The sequence below is a fragment of the Apteryx rowi genome, unplaced genomic scaffold (genome assembly GCF_003343035.1).
Source record: "Apteryx rowi isolate R43461 unplaced genomic scaffold, aptRow1 scaffold_216, whole genome shotgun sequence".
NCBI classification, from domain to species: domain Eukaryota; kingdom Metazoa; phylum Chordata; class Aves; order Apterygiformes; family Apterygidae; genus Apteryx; species Apteryx rowi.
Window position 1 is genome coordinate 468,122 of NW_020448486.1, and position 14,435 is coordinate 482,556.

Sequence of the window (14,435 nt, forward strand, 5' to 3'; positions counted from 1 at the left end):
TTAAAGTGCATGTAAGTAACTGATATATACTGAGTAACTAATGACATCAGAACATGGGAAATAAATTCTTTGACAGCTTTTAAACTTGAAATTAAAATGTTATTCCTACCTGTTGTTATATTTACATTTCTGGCAGTTAGTCTGAGTATTTCCTTTTGGTGAATTGTATATTGAGGAAATCCAGGCTTGGGGGTGCGCGCGCCCCTGTGTGTGTGTGTATATATAGGAGTATATATAGGAGTATATATATACCTATAAAGAAATGGAAAGATACAAGAAAATGCACATTTTCTTCCCAAAATACCCAACATTTGCCATTGTTTGAAGCAGGAAGTATACTAGACAGGATAAGTTATTGATTTTTTTTCCCACATAGCTATTCATATGCTCTTAAACAGTTGAAAGGAAGCTTTTGAAGTTAACTCTCCATCAAGTTAAATGTGTGTGGGCTTAAAAAAACAGCTTTCCCAAAATAGGGAAGAGGTGATCTAAGAAAGCTTTGATTATGCAGAATACAATGAGTTAAATATACTCAAGAAGATCCGGATATAGAGACTTCAGCTGGGTGAGGCAGGCAGGCAGAAGTGTGGAAATTGTCACAAACTCATTGTCCCATTTTATTGTGCAGCTTCTTATACAACTCTTTTCTGTGACCTCCAATGAGGATTTTAGGACATACCACAAGGGAAAAACTGAAAAAAGCTTCTTTCATTAGAGTTTGTGCTCCCATCCTGTGTAAAATTAAATCTTTTATTCCTTTAGAATTTCCTGGATTATATTAATTGCTATTGTTACTTGAGGCTTTTACATCTGTATCTTAATGAGTTAAACCTCTAAATTTGAATTTCCCTGTTTGGCTTGATACTTCATACTTACGTATTACTACTTTTACATGAATGTTCATTACAGTCCCCAAATGGGTTTTTTTTATTTCCTTATATGAGGAAGCATTCTCCCCTGCTAGCACAGTCCTTTCTGTGGTCCAAAGGACTTTAATGTCTGAACTGTTGAATCTAAACTCTGCTAGATGATCGGAGACACTAGAGCACAGTAGTCTTTTGGACTAGTTTCTTTCCATTCGAGGCTGCATAGTTCATTTCTCACATGCTGTTGCAAAACATCCCTGTAGGTAGTGAAGGTAGATGGAAAAGAAATTGTGGGAATCTTTCTGTGTTTRTTTAATGTATGTGTAGTTTATTTAGTGTAATTTACCAGATGGAAACTAGGAGGAGTGGTAGCACAAATGACCACCAGCCAAGTAAGAGGCAGACCCCCAGCAAGTACAGTATGGACCATAGCGTGAAAACTGGTGGTCTCTTTCAGTCGTTCTAGCATTCCTTTAGTTGATGTTCCTTAAAGCATTTGCAGTCTTTATGCAGCTTAACATTAGTTTCCATAAAATATGAGCATTTTTCAAAAACTTCAAAGAGAAGGAATATGTGGGAAGCTCTGTAACATGATGAAGCATTTCACAGCATTAACAGTGAGTTACAGAGCCACTGTAACTGGATTTTTATAAACTAATATAAAATTATATGGGAATTTTCTTCTTCTTTTCAAGAAACAGGTGTTAAGATTTGTCATGCTGTCATATGAATATTCAGTTTGTATTCATTTCCTGCAATAAGGAGCAATCAAAAGACCAGAAAAAAGCTAAAAACAAGGCCCCAAAGAAGCAGGGGGAATAAGTTTGAATGAAAAGCACAAAGGCTTTGATTTTAGGAGGCATGAGCCACCTAGCTGTGATTGTCACTGCCTTACATTCCTGGTGTTCAGCACCTGACTGCAAGACCTCATGTGTGCCTAAGTTTTGCATCCAGCCTAGCACTCATTTTGGACATTTTGAGCTTAAGCAATAATTTGACATTCAGCCTTTACTGATGGTTTTATTCAGAGCTCAAAAGCATACCTAAAGCTTTATGTGCCAGTTCTTAATAAAGAAAAAGCAATCAGCCTTGTTTTTTCACTGTTGTGGAGAAGTAGCTCTGATAGCGTACGTGCTGTGGAAATGCCAGCCTGTTTCCCGGTTGCCAGTTACAGGAACAGAGCTGGGATGAGAAGCAGTAAAGGAAGAAGCTGGCTTAGTCATAAAGTATTTGTATTCTTCTTGAGTCTTAGATGTGTTTTTGTCCTTGCTAAGTAGGCCGAGCAAAGTGTAGTGTCCCCTGAGCTTTCTGAATGCCTGCTGTAGTAGTGATGTGCCAAAAAGACCAGGTTATGGATGAATACAGCCCTGGAGGGTCTAAATTTAGTCTGCAGCTCCTCTGGTAGTTTAGTTTCGACAATACAAATGGGAAAAACTCTCTGAGCATCTCAAAGCAAGAGAATTCTCGTAGCTTTAGGAGAGTGTCGTTTTGTCAGTGTTGGTCTCCAGGCTGACTTTCTGCAAGACTGTTAACCTGAGTATGAAATTTGTAAACCACGTTTGTAATTTAAGATATAGTGCATTGCCTTTAGGTGGGCATTAGACTAGGGAGCATTTACTTTGATTCAGGTGAATGAATAATATTAGAGAAGAACTGATAGGATTTAATGTAGTAGGACCCCCTGTGCAACAGCCATATGCATGGGGAATAGGAGTTTCAAATGAACTATGACACTATTTGTTTCTTAGGAGTCGTGCCATTTTTGTAATGAATAAACAGTGGCTTTTTAAGAATCCTAACTAAATAGATAACTAAATTTTCTTTACTAAGACTATTTTTTCATCTATAGGGAATACTGAGTGTTTGGCTGCTACATGAGAGTATATTCAAAATAAGAGTCAGGCAGGAGACCATTACAGAGAATTACAGAGGGCTTGTATTTGAATTGTAAAGAAACAACACAAAGTGTATAAGCTGTGTAAGTTATGAGCAAGCAAGCTAGAAATGACGTATGTCCATAGGGGGGGGAAAAAAAAAAAGCAGCCTGAAGTGAAGTTTAAGTTCTGGCTCAGCTGAATTCAAGTGATCCTTTGAGATGAAGCGGATACAGAATCTCACCCGATTTTCTTACTGCATTTGAAGATTCTCTGTAGAGTTACAAACTTGCAAATTGTCTGGCCTCCAGTGTGTACAGACCTTCTGTCTATCAGGATTTGTGTGAAAGGATCAAGGATTAAATGCATTTTATTTTCTTCTTTGCTTTTAATAAATAAATGTCCATATTGTAAAATGAGCATGTAAACCACATGCATTTTGAAATTTTAGACTGTGATGCTTTCTCCAGTGATGCCTGGGCAAAGGCAGTCACAACCAGGAATTTTTCATGTGATGACTCCTGGAATTATACTGTATCTTGACTGGAGTTCCTTCTACTGTGAAAATATGCTGTCGTCACTTTATAGATAAATTTTTTAGTGCTCTTCCCCCCCCCCCCCCAAATCTAGAAGAAATGAAAGCAGAAGATAGGGCAAATGTTGTTCTTTCTTTGACTTTGGGTTGTCTCTGCAGGCTGTTTTTTGGGGGGAGAACTTCATCACGGTCTATACTGGCCTGTTGTGCCTTCTGATTGGTGATTTGCAGTGAGGAAGCTTGTTCTTTGCTTGTGAAAGTTGTCAAGGTGTTTCAGTGCCTGGGTGCCTTGCAGAAAGCCCTCTGTTCAGGGGGGCTGGTCACTAGGTTTACCAGTACAGCGGCATTTGGAGTGAAGCCGTCCTACATCCGGCACCAGCTTGTCTCAAGCCCCTTCAGTATCAATACGAAGCAACGAGCCGGACAAGCTCCCCTGTGAGGCATGCTTGGTGTTACAACGGGCTTTTCTCTCTGGCTTTGATGTGGTGCACACAGTAAAGATCTTCTTGAGCACAAGGCTGGGAGGAGAAGCTCGCTTGCAAGACAGGGAGATGGTGAGAAGGAATTTTTCTTCTGCTTGTCATTTATATATATGCAAAGGAAGTGTGTTCAGTGACTTGGTTGCATAATATTTGTTTCAGTTTTCATGTCTCTGAAGGTGTATTTTGCTCAGTGTCCTTGTTAAGCCATTAACTTCTTACATGTGTGTTACTAAAATCTGCATTATAGGACCTTGTTAGAGCATTTGTTGCCAGCATGGTTTCTGCACGTCTTGGTGTACTGGTGCAGGCTGAGCTGAAGCATGCTTCACCCTTGTTTTTTCTCAGCTTGCAGCCTTGCAAAGCTGCGGTCTCTAGAGTAACTTGGAAACATGATTAAAACATGGCTTGATCCCATATGCACAGTGAAACCAAGGCATGTTTCAAGGAACTGACATGTTGTACTGAGGATGCTCAGTGTAAATGACTCCTTAATGTCTTCCATATGATGTTTAGGATTAAAGGAATACAATAAATGTTGATGATAGGATTTAAGATCATTTTCAAAACTTTCTAAGGAGGCTTGCAAAGCAGTATCATGAGACTTTCAGCCAATATTAATTCTTTCTTAAAATGTCATTCATTAAGAATTCAGAAGGAATAGAACTTAAACAAGGTTTTCACTTTTTTACTTAATTACTCATAACATTGTCACTCACAGTCAGTTGCTCTATCTCCCTCCTTTCTTTAAAGAGCTTGTCAGATTTTGCCTGCCTTTTTTTTTTTTTTTTTTTTTAAGGCATTGTGGGATACACAGCTATTTTAAGTTACATGGGAAATATGTTTTCTGAAATTGTTTTCTTCTGCCCATTTCAAAATTAATGAATTCCAAAATAAATTATTACTAAAAAATTAAGTATTGAAAACTCTACTGTGCATAATTTATGAGCAGCTTAATGATTTACTTACTTAAGAAACTGAGAATCCAAGTTAACACAGGGGAAAGCTCCCTCCAGTATGCATTATTTAAAATATTGGGTGGATATCTGGATTATGTCATACAAATCCCTCCCTGTGTGGCATAGGATTTTCTGAAGCACAAGTAATTTAGAAGCACGTCTCAATAATGGTCAGTAAGGTTTGCAGGAAGTAGACGGTTCTGTATGTCTTCTGTGGTGGCAAAGCTGCTTTAAGAAGTTCCCGTCTGTATGCAGGCACTCATTCTGCCCTCAGTGAGTCGGTTGTGCTCATGCAACTATTTACAGGACTGTACTCTACGCTGCATCATTTTTGTTATCTTTTTAAATGCCCTTGGAAGACTGTTGCTGGGGAGGGGAAGCTTAAAACAGAGTTGCTTTGTTGATGGTTTACAGCATGGCCCCATGAACAGTTGCTTCATTACTGCTAAGCAGGCAGTAAATTGCAGTGGGCTGGAACATGCGCCAGGAAGTGGGCCGAAACCTCTTGAATTAGGTTATTTCATATGAGCAATTGAACTATGTGTTGATCTATACCCTAGGTCATATAGGTGCTACTGGAAAGGCAAATAGGGCTGTGAAGACTGTGCCCCCCAATGGGCACAGTCCCTCAACAGGAATTGTACTATGTATTAATCATGTGCCTATATGTAATACAACTTCATGCTCACAGACCTGCCCGGTTACTACCAAAAGTGTTTTTAAAAACCACTGGAGTGTGGCGTGACAGAACATAAGCATTTGAAATCTAAATGAAAATCTAAACTTTCTRCTTCAATATCTAAGGCAAAAACCTACTCTGTAGCTATTTCAAAAGCATTTACAAGGAGGCAATTCTGGGAAGTTTGAGCTAAAAGGTGAGACCAAAATGCTGCTCTAGTGTAAACAATCGTTGCTGGCCTCTGCATTTTTTTTTTCCTTTCTCATCGAAACTACTGTGCCACATATGCTCCTTGCAAGATACTGCTTTTTTTTTTTTTTTTTGGTCCCATCAACAAAAATACTGGGTGTGTGTACTTTCCCATCAGCATTAGCAAGAATCACTTAGGAACTAAAGTGCTTATGACTAATACGCATACAAATAGTGCTGTATTTTCCAAATGTGTGGTGACGTTGTTGCAACTTCAGGGTGAATGAATAATTTGCAGGAATTTATATCTAATGTCGTTGGATAGATGTTGTTAGGTTATCTGAAAAAAAATTTTTCCTTTAAAGCCAAAAAAAAAAAAAGTTCTTAATTTCTAAGAAAAATATGCAATTAGCCTTTTTCCAAATACAGTTTTTCAGAAATGACTATCTGAAAATCAGTGCTATTAAGACATGCTTGAAATGTTTGAACTTGAATTGCATGCTGTTTTAGGAGCATATCCTTCCTAAACATTCCTAGCAAAGCACTGGTGTAAAACTTAGTTTCTCTTGCTGTGTTTTCAACCTTAGAATTAAAATAAGATGCCCCTCTGACACGGACAGGCCCCGTCTGTTCCCATGTTGTCTGGTGTGATTTTGTGTGTCTTTCTGGGATCTTTTGACTCTACACACGGCAGGGGATGGAGGGATGAACAGGGAGAGATAGAGTCTTCTGCTAGTTGATGTGAGGGATTGATCTGACTCCTGCAGGGGACAAAGAGCAGGCTGGGAATAGTCGAGCTTATGTTATTTTATTTCATATTAAAAGAGGAAGTTAGATTGCAAATAATTATTTCAGTAGTCTTTTTTAAATATATAAACATAACTGCTCAAAAAACAGGCATCTAATCTGGTTCTCCCGCAGAAATCTAGGACCTTTCATAGAAAGCAACGTCTCTGAGTAAGTAGTTTTCTGTTGTGTTCATTGCTATGTGCTTTAATTTCCTTGTAACTTAAATAGTCAGAAGCAGAAGTATCTTTGATTATCAAGAGCACCCTTTTTTGCATTTGTGGAGTGATGGAAGAGGAGGTGGGAAAATGAGGAGAGAGGAGAAAAATGAAAATCCATGATGTTGAGAGTACATATGGCTCAGAGCAAACTATAAAACAGTATGAACTGGGAAGGAGAAGCAGGGAAAGGGAGGTATAGGGGGAAAAAGCTAGACCGAGTTCACGTTTGTGTACTAGAAGGAGGAGTAGAGGAAGATTATCTACACCTCTGAAAATGATATAGAAAATGTTCTGATTTTATAAATATGGTAGAAATTTCCAGCATTGCTACTGCATGTGCTGAAACTTTTCAATTGTAACAGCTTTAAATGATCACCTTTGTAATCCTCAGTTTGTTCTGTGTGCTAATTTTGCCTCGCCATCCCTTCCCCTGCTAGAGCAGTGCCTGCCTGCTCGGCCCGGCGCGCTGCGCCCCGCGTGTTGGGAAGGGAACCCAGCAAAGCTGCTGGATGCCTGGCTGGCCACGCGCATCCGCACCCCCGCTCTGCAAGCGCAGTGATGCTGCTCGGCTTTTAGATCCCAGCCCCAGGGAAATTCCTCCGGAAGAAGAGGGGAAAAAACGAGCCATAGGTTTCTGCTTGGTCGAAGGAGCAGTATCAAGCGTGTTAGCCAGATTCAAGGCTAGTGAGTCTCATAATAGTGACTTCCCTCAGTTATCTTCTTATAAATATTTAAAACAAGTCAAATAGAGCAGTTTTGCTCTTTAGTTTTGTATGCGAGCTAAATCCAGCAGTGTGGAGTCAGCAGTTTGTCGCTGTGCCATTTGTGCTGAAAGCGAGCGCAGGATTTCCACTCGCCRGCTGGGTCGAGAGCAGGGTCTGCTCGTCAGCGGGAAATCCAGTACGGCCATGCTTGCAAGCGCTTTTCGGGACCCTGCCTCTGAATAGCTCCTGTAACCAATGGCTGCTTCAATATTCCAGATCAAAAAATGAAATGAGTTTTACACTGCGATTCTAAATTGCTTGTGTTAGCTAAAACAGAATAGGAGGGTTTTAACACTGACGTGTCTACCACGTTCTCAGTAATCCCTGTCCTGGAGTGCTACCAGCTATAATTTTCATCTTTCACTTGAAGAGATTTCAAATGATTTCTTTGTGCGTGTGCATGTTTATGTATATAAAACAATTTTCTGGTAATAGATACATATTAACTCTGAAATAGCAGTTCTGGTTGGGCAGTGTTTCCAACACCTATGCATATATTTTAGTTGGATTTTTTTTTGGTAGAAAATGTAAAGAAATTTTTTAATCTTGTATAAAATATAGTGGTATAAAACCCCTTTTTGTTCCTATAAGTTATGCAAGAGGTATCTGTCAGAAGCCATGGTGTCACTATCTCTTGCTGTTTTCACTATGTTTTGTTAAAAGTATTCCTTTCCCCTGCAGCTATATTGAAAGTTCAGTTGCGTGGTAAATTGAATAGGCCCAAAATGCTATCCAGTGTGCAGAGGACCAAGTGTGTTTATATGCTCTGGCTGAGAAGTAAAGGCTTAGCAATCTTGTATTACTTGAGTAGGGCTGCTCTTTCCACTAGCTCTGTGAGATCTCAGCAGTTGTCAGTGTAGAAAGTGGCATCCTGACTCTGCCACGTGGCGGTTTAGCACTGAAACGCAATATGGCAGTTATCAAATAATTTACAAGCTTTACGGGGTAAACCTATAAGTAAAATATCTATATAATATTACCTATAAGTAAAATATCTATATAATATTACCTATAAGTAAAATATCTATATAATATTATATATAAATATATATGTTTAAGCTCAATGTCGAATTGGATTACAGGTAGTCACAGTTAACTGTAATGATACTTCTGATTTTTTTTTTTTTTTTTTTCTGTTGCAGTGGTAGGGAGGCCTCTGCCTTTTGGGAGTCGAGAAGAGTTTCCTCTTTCTGTATTTTATAGTGTTTAGTTCGGCCTGTATTTATATGTTGCCGCTGTACTTTAGGAAGGAGCACTTTAATAAGTTGTGTTTATCAATGTAATAAAATCTTACTGCTGGGGTCTGGCAGCAGAATTCATTATTGTATCGGAGACCACAGGTCAGGTTTATACTGTAATGTGGATGTATTCTAGTGTTTCCTGTCCTTGAGTATTGTGTGAACCCAGAACCACCTCCTGGTTGACAAAAAGTACAGAAACAACTGCCAAAGTGATGAGAAGAAGACAGAGAAGCATCTTAGCTAGAGTCTTAAGCCTAGTAAGACTCTGTCTAGAGGCATGCAAGAGGAATTTGCATTACCAGCAGAAGGAAAAAAATCTCATGTGAACACTTTAGGTTTCTAGTTTTCTTAAAAGGATATAGATGAAAGGTCGTGCAGTGAATTTTCAAAGCCTTCAGGCGGTTACTTAGATATCAGAGTAAAGCTTATAATTGGGTTAAGGGGGAGATGAAAGGATGGAGTTGGGAACAAGTTCAATTTATAACATGAAATAATTGCATAATCTTTTGCATGAAATGAAATAGTAATAAATGTAATCAAGTGATACAATAATCTGTATATACATGCTTTCAACAGTCATTTTTCTGTTGGTGTATATTTACCAGTTCTTTTGCTCAGGGTGAGTTTTGAATAACTAATTTCATTTATATAGCTTTCTACAAGAAGATGCAAGTGTGTCATCTGATGTTTGTAACTTGCCAGAAGGCTGCTTTTCCTATAGGGAATATTTTGCTTTGATTCCTAATCATATCAAAACCATTGCAAACAGCTAAGTACAAGGTGTYGTTGGAAGATCAGATTTTTTTTTCCCCAGTTTTCCCCCACAAAGCTAGGCAATGCAAAAAGAATTTAAAAAGACAGCAGTGGTTTTCAGCACTAAAGCTTGATCTTGGTCAGTCCCTTATCAAATCTCATATCAATATTTTAGATAACTTTTTTGGACTCCAGTCTTAAAGTCTGCTTCACTTTTGGGGAAGTTACAAGCTCTGTAACTCTTCGTGTGATAGTTGAATGGATAMAGAGAATGAGAACTATTTGGTGCTTAAAGTTGTTCCCTTTAAAATGCATGCACGGTGATGGGGGGAAATGTGGTAAAATTTAAATTATTGTTGCCCCTCCTGTAAAACTGGACAAGCCAGGAGCCAGTTTTGTTAATTTGGCCACTGTCTGAGCACTAAAGAGCATTATTTTTTGATAAAAGTAGTTCTTGTAGATAGTGAGCTAAACCATTAGGTGAGATCTTGACATGTTTATCAAAACTTATCTGCACTAAATGCACAAAAGTCCTTTCTGCAGAAGTGAAATGTAACTTGTGATTATTTAGGTGATCACTTCCCTGGCTTGTGCACTCAATGGAGGCGACAATGCTCCACACTTCTGTACTTCAGAAATGGTCTTCAGTGAATCCTCGTTGCGTTTAAAGTATTTCATGGAGTGGAGAACTCTCTCCTAAAGAACTGAAATCATTTTTCCTCTGATTTCCTCAAAAGTTTGCAGCCTGAATTTTCCAAACACTTGAGTGTGGCAGTAATAAAAATTTTTTTGGCAGATGATGGTGACGTGAAAATGTTCCAGGAGGAAGAACTCTGCATGCAATAGAAACTACCCCTATTAATTGTATTCAGTATGCTTTTTAGACATTTTACCAAACACTTACCACTCTGTGCTGGATTACACATACACATGTGCATGCTCACTCACTCCTGTGTGCTAATATCTAAATTCACATAGCCTTTGAAGTTGAACTTAGTAACCTTGTTTTGATTGGGAACTAAAGCTGACAGGCCAGCTTACAAAATCTGTGGGCAGTGGGTGGAATATGGTAAAGCCACTTATGGAAATGTTTCTCACCGGAGATGTAGTGTCAGTAACGATGGAGGAAGCTGACTAGTGTGTATTCATGAGTTGGAGCTTTGCAGTCTTGTTTTTAAACTGTGGTTTGATGCAATCTTGATTGATTGCTGTGGACTTGATTGCCATTGGGCTGTAGAATAGCTTGCAACTTTTGAGTGCCATCTTCTCACTGTATGGACAGTTCTACTGTGTATAGGGACTTCAAGAACGCCAGTTTTTAATGGAAGAAAGTTTTACATTTCGTTAGCCACGGTGGTTCTTCAGATGTTACACAGCAGTGCTTGGTGCATCCAGACTGAATGGAAAAACTCCATATTAATTATGTCACACTGTTCAGTGTACAGTAGACAAGTAGGTCTTTGGTTCATACTATTAGAATGAATTACAGCAGTGACTTATTCAGCACAGCTGCTTTCTCCTCTGACAATAAATGACATTTGGTCTTAGGTGGGGACATCTGGATTAATATCAATTCACTCTCTTGTTATAGGAGCAGCTTACTGCCAGTTCATGGACATGTTGTTCCCAGGGTGCATTAGCTTGAAGAAAGTAAAGTTTCAAGCAAAGCTGGAGCATGAATACATTCACAACTTCAAACTTCTGCAAGCATCGTTTAAAAGAATGAATGTGGATAAGGTAGGCATTCTGTATTTATAGTTCAACCCCTACAAGTTTCACAAATTGTATAAACTGGTTAAAGTCAACAAACAGAGAAAACAAACCTCAAAATACTTACAGTCCATTTTTTCAAACTTTGGATCCTGAACTGGAGTTACAAGTTTTATGTGAAAATGCCCTTCTTGACCTTTCAACAACTGAAAAGGGTATTTAGGCATGAGGAAATAAAATTGGCATGCTCCATTTAGGTACAAAGTGAAAATTGAGTCCATGTGTCTGTTGAGGAATTGTACAACCTAACTCATTACGTCTTAATATCAGACACCCTTTTGATAAAATACCATCTGTTGGAAAATCCTTACCATCAGTGAACACTATAGCCTTAGTTTTAGGTGCAGTAAGATTACTCATGCCCTGAGTTTCCAGCAAAATAACTTGAAAATATCCTGCTCTTAGAAGTATTGAATGTTTTTCATTTGAAGCTGGATTTAAGGAATTCAAAGTATTCAAGGACTGAAATAATTTACCCAGTGATCTGATAGGTTGGCCAGCACATGAGAACTTGTAAAGCAAGAATGGAAGTCTCTTATAAAATGGGTTGTAGTTCAACCATAAAACACTGGTTTTCTGCTTAAGTGTATGGATTTTGACAGACATACAAATATAAATTACTATGTTCATAAAAATGAATAATAAAAGCTGTGGTTTTGGTTTTTTAGTTTTACACAGATGCAGTACCTGTATATCATTTTAAGATTCTGTTCTGGCTTTTAGTAGTGCCTTCTTCTGAAACTGAAGTAGTCTTACTAGGGAGTCCTATAAGACTGTTATAAAGCAATGTACTGTGGATGCTTCTATTTAACGCGTATTTTGCTAGTGAAGCATTGGAAGGCCTAATAAAGTTGAATATTTGAATTTTTCTATACGGAGCAAACTTGCTGTACTTTATCAGTGCAGCATTAAACATACAAACGGAACAACCTGACAGGTTATGCAAAATGCTATGTGAACTCTTGTTAGAGTACTCTAGATTTCTGAATTGTTGCGTGGTTCATTTAGTCTTGAAGGAGAAATGAAAACTACAAGGCTTTTAGCTATCCCTTTTCTAGCTGAAATTGGATGCTCTTAAGATCCATTTAAGTTGGTTCTTCAGGCAGCAGTGTGAGTTAAGCAAGACAAGGGGACCCTCCTGCAGCGTTCCCTTTGTAGTCCCTGTCTGCCCACAGTCTGGGGAGCTGTGGCCTCCTGCAGTGCAGAGGAGAACCCCATCATTACACTTGTAATATTGGCATGGGTCACCTTTTGGAGGCTTCATTTCTGTGAAAAATTTGCAAGATATTGATGCAGAGACATCCTCATAGCCTCTCTACTGTTTTACTAAAACTTCATAGACATTTTAGTCAACTTTGCACATAACAAACTATGTATAGATATGTGTAAGGGAAAAAGTTACAAGGTTAAAACCTCAAGGTTAGTATGAATATATACTACCAAAATGTAGGTTGGTTTGAACTTCAGCATGTCTTGCAAAAGTTGCTGAGCTTTTGTAGTTCAGACGGTAGAACAGAGAGCAAGAACTTTCATCTGGACCTTTTGAGGAATTGTTTATTTTTAGTGTGGCCAACTACAGCACATTCATTAAAAAACAGAAATCTCTAGTTAGCTGAATATAGCATTACTCCCAGGACAGCTTCATTCGTCATGACTGTCATTGCAGTAAGAAAGCAATAAATCCGGAAGAGCAGTTGTAAAGGCTTACATACATCATATAGCTACTTCAAGGGCTGGGTCTCTTTTTTTATTTCATTTTTATTTATTATTAAGAGCACTTGCAAGTCCAGCATAATTTCCTTTCTTTTGTGAAGAAAACAATGATGGAGGAATATATATTACTATAGTTTTACACTTTTTTCAAAGAAGTGTGTATATGTAACTTTTATCTTTAAAAACAAATCCTTGGCAATGATATTTTATTGGAACCTTTTGTTCTACCTTTCAGGTAATTCCAGTGGAAAAACTGGTCAAAGGGCGCTTCCAAGACAACTTGGATTTCATTCAGTGGTTTAAGAAGTTCTTTGATGCTAACTATGATGGAAAGGAGTATGATCCTGTGGAAGCTCGACAAGGCCAAGATGCTCTTCCCCCACCAGATCCTGGTGAACAGATCTTTAACCTGCCCAAAAAGTCTCACCATGCAAACTCTCCCACTGCAGGTATTTTGCATCTTGGAGAATTCTTTTTCTGTCTCTGAAGATGACTATAAACTGTGATCCCTTTTATATAAATACTAGTTAGAAATGTTTGCCATGTGTTCATGGACTATTTTTCCTGAGTCGTCATAGGCTTAGCATCTGAGACTGCATAAGTTGATTTTTCATGGTGCGTTCTAGTTTGGCTCAGCCGCAGGGTCTCTCCTACTGAACCCCTCTAATAAATCATGTGGATTCTAGTGATCTCTGATGGTGGAGACAAAGGCACTTAAGCTTCTTGTTGCAGAATGTGATCTGTGTATCTGTACTCAAGAACTTAGTAAATGGAGATTGTTCCTCTCATACACCTTCACCCTTACAGGAAATTGCTAACACAGGCAGTTGGTTTTTTTTTTAAATTATGAGTGGAATGCTTCCAAATCTTAACTGCTGTCCAGAAAGCAAAAAATGAATCGATTTGGATTTTTAAATGTGCTAATTGTTCAGGTGCACTAGACTTGTGAGTGAGTGACATGTGACTATTGCTCCAGCTTTCTCAAATATACCTCTGACTTAATTTTTCAGTGCCTATTTCTGGAGCAGAAACTAATAACTATGCCCAGTCTTTGGTGTTTGTGTAATACGGAATGATTGGTCATTAAACAGAAGCCTGTTTGGGGGGAGGGGGGGTGTTTGTTTTTGTAACTGGGACTTAAGTAAATGGGAGAGCAACTAAACTTTTAAAAAATATTACCTCTAAACAAGTGGTACTGGGGTTGGGTGCTTGTAGGTATGTCGGTTTGTGCATACAGARACACGTGAGTGCACGAACTCTCCTGCTCCCTCTCCCCTTTTTCATGATAACCCAATCCTCAAATAATGATTAGTTTTCAGTTGGGTTAATTCTGTGAACTGTCTTGGCCTGGGCTCGGATGTGCAGCAGTGCTCACAAAAGGGAAGGGGCAGGTATGAGGCAAGCTCAGTTTCAGACTGGCTTAAGCTGTGGAATCATACCTAGATTTTGTCATTCTACTCTCATTATTTCTGATGGCAAAGTGGGACTTACCTGGCCAGCTGCCTTCAGCTCATTACCATTTCCAGCAAGTTGAACATCTAATAACAAGCCAGTGCTGCTCTGGGCTTCTAAACGTTTTTACATCTTTGTTTTGCACCATTTTGTG

General features: G+C 38.7%; 1 protein-coding gene across 4 annotated transcripts in view; it reads left to right on the plus strand.

The window, feature by feature from the left end:
- The window catches only part of MAPRE2 (microtubule associated protein RP/EB family member 2), a 94,455-nt gene that overhangs the window by 56,198 nt on the left and 23,822 nt on the right, over positions 1-14,435 (plus strand). For all 4 annotated transcript variants that reach the window (XM_026064423.1, XM_026064421.1, XM_026064424.1 and 1 more), the window contains 2 exons: positions 10,938-11,083; positions 13,065-13,278. In XM_026064423.1, the coding sequence (XP_025920208.1) occupies positions 10,938-11,083; positions 13,065-13,278 (360 nt within the window). The remainder of the gene's footprint in view (positions 1-10,937; positions 11,084-13,064; positions 13,279-14,435) is intronic.